Source organism: Echinops telfairi, unplaced genomic scaffold (genome assembly GCF_000313985.2).
Source record: "Echinops telfairi isolate 266 unplaced genomic scaffold, ASM31398v2 ScPeMD7_3533;HRSCAF=4204_0, whole genome shotgun sequence".
In the NCBI taxonomy this organism is placed as follows: domain Eukaryota; kingdom Metazoa; phylum Chordata; class Mammalia; order Afrosoricida; family Tenrecidae; genus Echinops; species Echinops telfairi.
This window is the reverse complement of record NW_022107431.1, coordinates 38,510,921-38,521,043: the sequence shown is the minus strand read 5'-3', so window position 1 is coordinate 38,521,043 and position 10,123 is coordinate 38,510,921. Positions and strand designations below refer to the sequence as shown.

Genomic DNA, 10,123 nt, shown 5'->3' with positions numbered 1-10,123 from the left:
CCCCCCCACGACAAGCCGCCAGCAGCAGGCTGAGCCCCTCAGAGAACATGGAGACCTGGGCCCCCCCATCTTCCTGAAGGGATGAGGGGGGTGGGCAGGGAGAGAGAGAGAGAGAGAACACACTAATTCCCAAGAGGCATGGGGGGATGTGTGTGGAAATCAGGGAGTAATTATGTTAATCGGGCTTTGCTGAGTTTACCTCATCTCACTGCCTGATTTTTCTGAGCATCCTAAGTGGACAGCATCAAGGTGCTTGTCATGTTCATTCTAATAAAATGTGCCACTGAATATTGAAAATTCAAAAGCTGCTTCCTTTTGCAAATTGATCTACTGAATTCCACTTCACTGTCATTTGCTTGTTGTTGAAAGGTTTCCACCAAAGATCTAAGTGGCAGACAGCAAGCAAATTTTTGTTTGGATTTGGTTTGATGGGGGGGGGGGCAATTTATGCACACATACATATAGACACACACACTCACTCACACACTCACATGCATACAACAGATTAAGCCAGTAAACCTGGTCACAGATAGGACCTAACCACCTTTATTATAAAAATCTTCTTTTTGAGAACTCCTTCAAAAACGCAGCCAATTCTGAATACTCCTTATGAAAGGAGTTTGTTTTGGGGAGTTTAGAGCCGAATTGTGAAGGCTTGTGACCAAAATTGCATTTGATCAAAAGGCTTCATTTTCAAAATGCTTTGTTTTGATTTTTATTCTTTTTCATTAGGTGTGGGAAATAATGCTTAGAAAATTCCAAGAAAACATTCTGTAATGTCAGCCCTCTCTGAAAGTCCAGGTCATGAAAAAGAGATTCTCCGGAGCTGGAACAGGAAATGTTTTAGCACAGTGCCAGTGGTTTCTCGGTAGGAAATGTACTTCACACTAAGGGGCACTATTATGCCTTAATTAGGTATGAAATGAATTAAATAAACAAATCTTTTGCTTTTAGCACTAGCTATCAGCCCTTTGTAGACTTGGTCACTAATTTCCTTGAATGCACTGATAGCCTGTGGACCCTTCGATTTCCCTCTCGCCTTTTAGGGGAGAAGCATACAGGGAGGGGCCATTTCTGATCCTCTTAAGAACGAAAGTTCTGGGTTTGGGCATGATTCCATTTTTAACGACAGCATACATCTTTTCTCCCTCTGGGTGCTACCGAGGACTCCAGAATCACTCAAAAATGCCCGTTTGTATATAAAATCTCTAAAAACACAAAGAATAGCACGAAGATCCTAGCCTGAAGGAGGTAGCCGGTCACCCTTGGACCCTGCAAGCCGATATTACAATGGCAATCACCGCGAGTGCCAGGATGGAAGTGTCAAGTGGTAAATATTAAATCATGAGCCTAACTCCAAATCCCTCACAGGAGATTCATGTCCTCTCATGACTCTCATCCCTTTTTATGAGGGGCTTTCAAAAAAGTTCATGGAAAAATTCCACTATCTTTTCACCCCATTTTGCCATGAACTCTTTGGAGGCCACTTGGCTTTTTTTTTTTTTTCTGCTTAGTTTCAAGGTTCTTAAAGAAACCTTTGCTTTACCAACAAAATATTTATTAGGATATAATTTTATTTGAGATTATATGCAATGCTCCAAATAGACTACATACATATAATTTTATAGTTGCTATGAGTCAGAATTGACTCAGTGGTAGTGGGCTATACGTGCATATGTTTGTTTGCTTTTCATGCATATGTTTTTATATATACATTGTGTTCCGTTTCCTTTTTTTTTTTTTTTTTTGCGGACCAGATTACCTTTCTTGAAATAGGGTGACTGCCTTTCTTCCTAAGGATTCCATTACTCCACATTTTGAACCGATGAGCAGAAACTAGTAAAACGAATTTCCTCATTGCTATTAGAGCTGATGCCTGAACATGGAGGTTCTTATCCAGGGAACCTCCAGTTTTGTACAACTGATGACTGCCGCTTTCCCGCTGACCGCCCCTCCCCAGGCCCTGGTTGTCCTCTTGGTGGTACCTGATCTTGCAAAGACAGCGTGGAGAAAGCTGGCACACTCTTGGCCCACTTGATACTCATAAAGAGAAGCCTGGCCGCTGATTCACACACAGATTCCGTGGCCACCTCATAGAGATACATTGGGGTCCCATTCACTTCGTGGGGGTACTGGGAGGGGGAAACAAAAAGACACCTGGAAGTGAGGAAATCACAGGTTTGCCAGAAATGCCAACTTTTAAATCTCATTAGAACAAAGAAGGAAATGAAAAGGAAGTCCAGTGTTCTACTGGATTGTGTGTTTGCCATAGGCAAGTAGAAACCTAGCATCCGTATCCCTCTAGCTTGAGAAATAAAAATGGCAGGGGAAGGCCCACTTCACCCTTTGGGGGCCTGTTCCTTTGAGGGGCTTCTGGATTTCCTATCCCCTGCAGCAAATTTTCCTCAGGCTGAGCCAAGTGCCAGGCCTGGCTCCCAATTTAGACAAGAGCTGCTTGTATTTGTGTAAATAAAAATAGATGTGAAAAAAGTATAAATTAATAGGCATCCCAAACACAAATATGCATATGAGTATTTTTAGAAAGGATTAGTATATTATGGAAATATTTCAATTAGACATCTTAATCATTCACAGAGCATTCCCATTCATAACTGACAACATATTCATAACACTACTTTCCCGAGCTTATTATACGCATCAAGGGTAAGAAAGCAGTATTAAATATTGTGCGTGTGCATGTGCCCAGGTGTTTGGCTTCCCTGCAGCGTGGGGCTGCAGCTGGCCCGCCCAGGGTAGATCCTAGGCCCTTCTCACTAGGCCTGGAAGGGGGGCCTTGGGTGGGTGCCAGCAGGAGGCCCCCAGGGCAGTCTCCAGGTGGCAGCCTTTTGAGGTGGTTCAGACAGTGGCCCTGACACTAGGGCCCTATCCTTGTGTAAATTCTAGGAGCTCAGGAGAAGGTGAGGTGCCAGTAAACATCAGCCAGGTCCTTCAAAGTGCCCTAATAGTTTGAGTTCCACTTCTCCCTCTCGTTAATATTAGGGACCCACAGCTTGGCTCAAAATAATAGATCCCTGCTGTTTGCAATTAATGGTCTTTCCAGATAGCAGGGTCAGCTCCTCTTAAAAATAAAAAAAATTTAAAGGGATGTGGGTTCTTCTGGTGTCCAGAAACATCTAAGACTGCCCTCTCAGCACGCACTGCCAACAAAACAAATACACCTGTACAGCCAGAATGCTCCTTAGAGATAAGATCTGTGAGACTTCCTCTCACCTAAGTCTGTGGACGTGTTGTCAGGAAAGACTAGTCCCTGGAGAAGGACATCACGCCTGGCAGAGTAGAGGGGCAGTGAAACAGAGGAAGGCCCTGGAGGAGGTGGACTGACCGCAGTGGCTGCAACCTCAGCACAATTGTGAGGATGGTGCAGGACAGGGCAGTCCTTCCTCCTGTTGTACATCTGGTTACTGTGAGTCCGGATGGACTGGGGGCATCTAACAAGTGCAGCCAGGTAGCTAAGCAAGCCTTTCTACCAGGCTCGGAAGGTCACATGTGTAAGTTGGCTCCTCAAGAGCGACTCTCCTGTCACTAACATTTGGAGCCCCTTCTTAAAGGGTGAGCTTTCACTGGGCCCCTTCCCTGCTCAGGCCAAGTGGGTGGGCCACTCTCCTCTCTCTGCTCAGCAGGCGTCTCCGTGGGCCCAGCAGGCTGCTGACCTTGGGCGTGGGCTGCGCTAGGCTCACAAGGGTCTGCCGCTCCGGGGTGGTAGACACAGCGGCCAGCTCCAGGCCATGCGGCTCCAGCTGGGTGACAGCGGTGAAGAAGGCAGGGGCGGGCAGTGCAGCCGAGGGGAAGTGAGCGCCCGCCCCGTTCTCCTCCTTGTGGCCGCGGAAGTAGAGGGCCACTTGCTTGCGGATGGTGGACGTCCGAGGGCCCCGCTCGTGCTGCACAGCTGCAAGGACAGACGGACAGACATAAGCCCGGGGTCAGACATGCAGTGAGGAAGGTGAGGGCTCGAGGCCCCTCCGTGAACCAGGAGGAAATCTGAGCCCAGAAGGGGCTCCGAGGCCCAAGGGCCCGGTTCTCCATCCGCCCCGGGGGTCCCCCCCACCCAGGGAGTAAGCTCAGGAGACCAGGTCCTCCCTGTCCTCGAGGAGGGAAGAGGAAGCTCAGAGTCCCGGGAGAGTCCTTCCCTACTTGGTCCAAGGTGACTTCGGTCCACCCCCCACCCCCCACCGCGCTGTTCCAGAGGACCCTAGCAGCAAAGGACAGGAGGTCCAGGGACCCTGGGAGAGGAGAAGAGGGAGAACCTGTGTGCGGAAGGAAACTGGGGAGATGTGACAATTATCACCAACAGTTTAAACAAACAAATTAATTCGAGGCAATCTTCCGTTTGCAGAGCTGGGTAACTTGAAGATACACAAACAAGTTTAACAGGTTGGCTGCTCCCTCCTGCTTCCGCCTCCCGTCGGAGAGAACGGCGCTCTCCGCATGGGCGCGACGCACCCAGGCGATGCCACCAGCCGGGGTTGTCACTCAGCACTGAGTTCGAGGGGAGCCCCCATGCGCCCTCCCCTACTGTCCCCCTGCCAGGCTGGGGTGTCCTCGCCAGGCCGCCACTGGGACTAATTCATGAGCGCATTTAAGGGCCTCCTGGAGTTGTGTGTCCCAGGCGCCCACAGGCCGCCCCAGACTCCTTTCTGTAGAATCGAGAGGAGGCCCTAAGTAAACCTACCTCAGCACAGGGACAGAGCAGATTTTGACCTCTTGGGAAATTTGCAAACAAGGGCTCCACATTCTACATTTTCTGATCTGTTTCCCCATCTTCCCAAGCACCTCCCAGCTCCCCAACTCACTCTGGAGGAGACTGGGATCCTGGGGCCATCTAACAGGCTTGGGGTGGGGCAGGACACAGAACTGCAGGAGACAGAAGGGACTCCAGGCAGGAGCTGTGGCGCACCCCCACAGGATGGGGGGCAGGCGGGGGGTACTTCAGGAGGTGGGGGTGGTCAGGGTTTCCAATGTGAGCCCACGCCCAGCCGGAGGGAGTTCAAGGTGGTGGGTTAGGAGGGGCGACTCTTGCAAAGAGAAGGCTACGACTGACAGGCCGAGGTCAATTCCCAGCATCTGGGAAGAAGTGGGGCCAAATGATTTACATGCATAGGCGTGCCGTGTATTTTCTGTACATATAATTTACTTACTACTCAATCAACATTAGAAGAATAAAGGAATGCGCTGATTACCGTCTTTGTTCATGTTGACCTCCAAACACTTCTTCAGCCGACACGCCCGGCACTGGTTTCTGTGCGTCTTATCCACGGGGCAGCCTCCCTGCGACAGAGCGCAGGCGGTCAGCGGCCCCAGGCTCGTGCCCCGCTGCCGAGCCAGTCAGGCGTGCGTGCGCGCCCTCGCTGGGCCGCAGCCCCGGAGCCCCGGACCCCGGCCGCCCAGCGCGAGGGGTGCGGGGATTGGCAGGGCCAGCTCGAGAAAGGGCTGCCGTTCCCGGGCTTACTTCCCGGGGGGCTGGCTCCGCGCACCTTACGCGAGCAGGCGAAGAGGGAAAACTTCCCGAAGCCGTCAGCGGGCCAGCCCGGATCCGACCCGGCTGGGAGGGAAAGCTGCAGAGGGGAGCGTCCGCCCGTGGCGACGGTGGTGGGGCGGGGAACGAGACTTTTCAGGACCGAAGACAGCGACCCGGCCCCAGCCCTCGTTAGTTTTGCACTGTCAGGTCCACCTCTTTTTGTCACGTTCTGGCTAAACCCACTTCTCTGCCGGGGGTGGGGTGGGGTGGGGGGTGGGGGCGGTGTTCCTCGCGTTTATTTTTCAGTTTCTTGCTCTCTCACTTCTGCCCCAAGCCTTAGTATGGGAACCTCACCTCATCGCCACAGCGACCCTAAAGGGTGGGGTAGGGTTTTCCCCTGAAAACTTTTTTTTTTAATTAAGAAAGTGAATTTATTCTTTTCCCCAATGATTTCCTTGCAAAAGTCTGATCTCTCCAGTTAAATTTAAGGAGAAAAGCTAGATGCTATGTATTCCCTACTCCAGGGCATTTAGTCTCTGAGCAAGGCCTAATAACTCTTTATGGGAATAGAAAGCCTCACCTTCGTCCCTCAGAGCAGCTGAAGGTTTCAAACTGCTGACCTTTCGCTTAGCGGTCCAACTCATAACCTACTAACCAGCAGAGCTCCTCACAATCGTCCCTGTTGAGAGTTGGCCTAACCTCAGCCCAGACTCATTTCCATGAGTCCAGTTTCCTACTCAGAAGGAGACGCTAAGAAGCTGGTGTGGTTAAGAGCGCAGGCCTACAGACTGGAAACCCAGCTCTCCCCGGCGTCTAGAAATGCCCACCACCTACATGTGACCATTAGAGGGGCTGTCCGGTGGACTGGCACTGAGAATATCAGCATGTTCAAGACACTGGCAAACTTTTCCAGCTCGGTGCTGATATTCTCAGTGTCAGGCCATCAGGCAATTTTTGTGGGAGAAACACTAGCCATTGAAAGAGAAAGTTGAAGGAAGGTCTCTCGTGGTATTCAGTGTTAAGTGTTTTTACTGAGGGAACATAAACTTAAATGCAAAAAGATTCATACATGCCAGTGCATTTTGTACATTTAAATATGTATATGAAGCTTGGCGCTCTCCTGCCTGGGTTTATACTTGTCTAAATTGCTACAGGTTACATTTAGAGTGGGAAGAATGGTAGCTTCATTTTACTGCAAATTCTCAAAAGCTTGCATATATTAAAGTGAAGTATGTAGATTTTCTAGTTTTTTAAAAAGTATCCTAGGGGGTGGATTGCTATGCATTAGAATGCAGGTTTTGGTTGTTTTGCTGTCACCTCCCCCCCCCCCCCAATGATACTCCTCCTATTTAAAATGTGCTGATTTGTTTCCATGAAGGTAGGGTAGAGATTCCTAACAATTTATAGATGTCCTATATATTATTCATAACAAACTAGAATATTATTTACTTGATGTTAGAATGAAAGAGAGAAAGGAAATAATTTGGGGGCCCTAAGTGGATTCTTCAGGACTTCTTCACTGGCCAGTGTAATAGCTCCATGTAAGGAGATTTCGAAAATACCTTATTATTAAATGTAAGCATCTGTCTGTCCCCAAATGGTATCTCCTCTGTACTTAGCTAAACATACTAATGGAAAATGCTCTTAAGTATGTCTTCAAACTACATCAAATATGTATTGGGATCTGGAGCCCAAGACAGCGAGGAATGCCATATCTTGTTCCATTTATTCTCGCTAAAAGGAGAGGTTTACCAGGTCAGGAACACTTCTTTACTGACAGCAGTAGGAGGAATTGATAGCCATCTCCTTTTCTCAAGTATCAAATCAGAGAGTTTGGTTTCCCAAGTTCGCATAAATGCAGGAGACTGAGGAACAAACTCACTGGAGTCACCACCTGCTTTAGCAAGCCCACATTCCTGTGGAGCTGTTGGGTAGTCCTGGGTGTATGTAGTTAGTCTGTCCATCTGGCAAAGCTGAATGTCTATACAGAACTCTGTGCCCAATTAAACAGGTGGAGGGCTGGCGAGTTCAACATAACTTGTCTGAATGTGAATGTTTTCTTGTTTTTGTTTTAATCCAAATCTACCAGAGATGACTATGAACAGAGATGGTGTCAAAAAAAAAGAAAGAACTAGCACTAGACAATGTGTGTGTGTGTGTGTGTGTGTGTGTGTGTGTGTGTGTGTGAAAGAGAGATAGATAGAGATATCTTAATTAGTGGAAAGTATTTCGCCAGTTGGTTACTGGACAGGTGGTTTCTAACTAATGCATTCCCCAGGATCTTCCTGGGAGTAGAGGTGAAGACCTCTATGCCCAAAGTCTATGGCCTTGGCTGAGAGGAGGACAAAGCAGGGGACCTAGGTTGGTATCCAAGGCTTAAATAACCTGTTACTGAGCTGGAAACAAAGTCAGGAGATTCTGCTGGTTCTTTCTAAAAGTGTTAGCTCACACTGACCCCATGTGTCCCCATTTGGCCCATGCCCTGACATTTTACCTCCATCTCGTTGAGGCTGTTCTACCTGCTTGCAACCAAAAGACAAGCAGGAACATCTAAGCAGAGTGGCAGAAAGAGATGTGGGGACTTTGGAGAGAGTCCCAGTTGTGCCTTCCTTGGGAGCCTTCTCTTCTTGAGCACCCAGGCCTTCTTCAGCAAGGCCCCTTGAAGGCCCCCTGAATGTGGCCAACAGCCCACTCCCAGAGTGGCACTTCCTCTGGGCGTTGAAACAGTAAGGTTCCTCACAGAACATGCCCTGTCTGTTCCAAGTGGCCAACACCCATGTTGGATCTCAGGTAAAGGTGGCATTGACCTTGACTCACATGCCCCTTTGATCTGCCCCTTTGATCTGCCATCCCACAGCATGGTGAAGGGTGTGGGTTTGAGCGCTGCAAGAAATGGGGGTAGGGCTTCTTGCTCCTTGAGGTTTGGATTCTAAAGCTCCTTAGCCTCCTGGGCCGGCTTTGCAGCCACTGGGCATGAGCCTCACCCAGTATCAAACTCTGTCACAGGATCCCACAAAGAGGTGTGAAGAAGGTGCTGGCATCTCATGTTTCCCCTGCTAACCGTCCTCCCTTAACTCTTTTCCCATTTCCCCAGTAAACCACGGAGGGAGGAGATAGAGGTGGGGTGGGGGTGGGAGTGGGGGCAGGGAGAGGAGAGGAAAAGAGAGCCCAGTCCCCCCTGCTGGGCAGCACTGGGTCTTCTAAGGGCCCTGGGTACAGAGGGGCATCGGCGAGCAGGCCGGGCCAAGGTACCTGGTTTCCAGATTTGCAGACATAGGTCCGATTCCTACGGATACTCCGTTTGAAAAACCCGGAACAGCCGTCGCAGGCGTAGACCCCGTAGTGTTTCCCAGAGCTGCGGTCTCCACACACTTTACAGGGGATGTCTAAAATGCGGCCTGGCCCGGCCGAAGAGAAAAGGTGGGCAGGGAGAGAGGGAGAGGAGGGCGGAGGCGAGGGAGAGAGAGAGAGAGAGAGAGAGAGAGAGAGAGAGAGAGAGAGATTGCTAAGCAATCTGACCTCTGAAGGGATTAGCGCCGAAGCTGCGGTAAAAGCAAATAATGAAGTGATTTTATAGCCAAACTTTTTTTCCTTGAGCAAGTGTCAGTTTCCTACAATGAGCATTATTCATGCACCGCTACATGTATTTGGGTCTCCTCTAATCGCCGAGCCCCATTTTGGAAGAAAAGATTACAGCCGGCCCGAGCGGCAGCTCGGCCCGCCGCGGCCTTTCTGCCCTGCGAAAAGTTGGGCTGCCTCCCGGCCCGACTCGCATAGAACAGAGCAAGTCGTTAGCAAGCGCGCGAGGAGACCAACTTGCAATGTAAAAGCGGCAAGAAGAAAAACAAACACGGCTGGAACGGACCCTGGCAGCTGGAAGGCCATCGCGTTTTCTCTGAGCTCCGCCGGGGCCCGGTGATTATTGGGATTATTATTGTAATGCTAATACTCGGATTATTAATGAGAATAAGGGTAGTGGTCACTGCCCAACCTTCGCTTTACCTAATTTTTAAAAAGGCTTCATTTTTTTGTTGTTTGTTGAGAAATTCTTTTAAGGGGGGAAAAAATCTCCCAAGTACCAAACAGTAGGGCAGGCAGAAGAGAGGAGTGGGAGATTGGGTGGCAGGTTCCCTGACAGGGCGACTCCGGCCAGACAGCCCTCTGCTTTCCACTCCCCAAGTTTGTTCCCTACCAACCCTGCTTCTGAAAAACCCACCGCCTCTTTCTCTCTGCCCCCGCCCCCTGCGGCCCAGGGCTGGGTTTTTAGGGTCCGATTCCTCTAGCTGCACCGGCCCCCAATTCCCGGCTCCGAAGAACTTTCCTTGGGACCAATCCCTTGGCGCCCACGAGCCCGAGATGGCCGCGGGGCCGAGAGGAGTAAGATGAACTCGGAGAGAAAGGAGAGACATGGTTTTCTGCGAGGTTCACGAGTTCAACAAGTGCTGCCAGGGCCGGGGGGGGGCCGGGGTGTACCCCGGCTCCCGCAAACAAAGAGGTAGGCTTTAGATGAAAGGTTCACTGAGGGATTTCTTGCGTGGTCCCCACCAGTCTGCGGGCCGCGGGCCTCCAGGAAGCGGGACAGCCGCTGCCCAGAGCGGCGGAGGGGACGGAGACTGGGCAGGGGGTGGGGTGAGGGCAAAGCCTGGG

General features: G+C 50.3%; 1 protein-coding gene across 1 annotated transcript in view; it reads right to left on the bottom strand.

The window, feature by feature from the left end:
- NR2E1 (nuclear receptor subfamily 2 group E member 1) overlaps positions 1-10,123 on the bottom strand; it is a 24,236-nt gene that overhangs the window by 10,913 nt on the left and 3,200 nt on the right. The window contains exons 2-5 of the mRNA XM_004701997.2: positions 8,729-8,874; positions 5,199-5,286; positions 3,672-3,907; positions 1,986-2,132 (exon numbers count right to left, since the gene is read on the bottom strand). Of these exons, the coding sequence (XP_004702054.1) occupies positions 1,986-2,132; positions 3,672-3,907; positions 5,199-5,286; positions 8,729-8,874 (617 nt within the window). The remainder of the gene's footprint in view (positions 1-1,985; positions 2,133-3,671; positions 3,908-5,198; positions 5,287-8,728; positions 8,875-10,123) is intronic.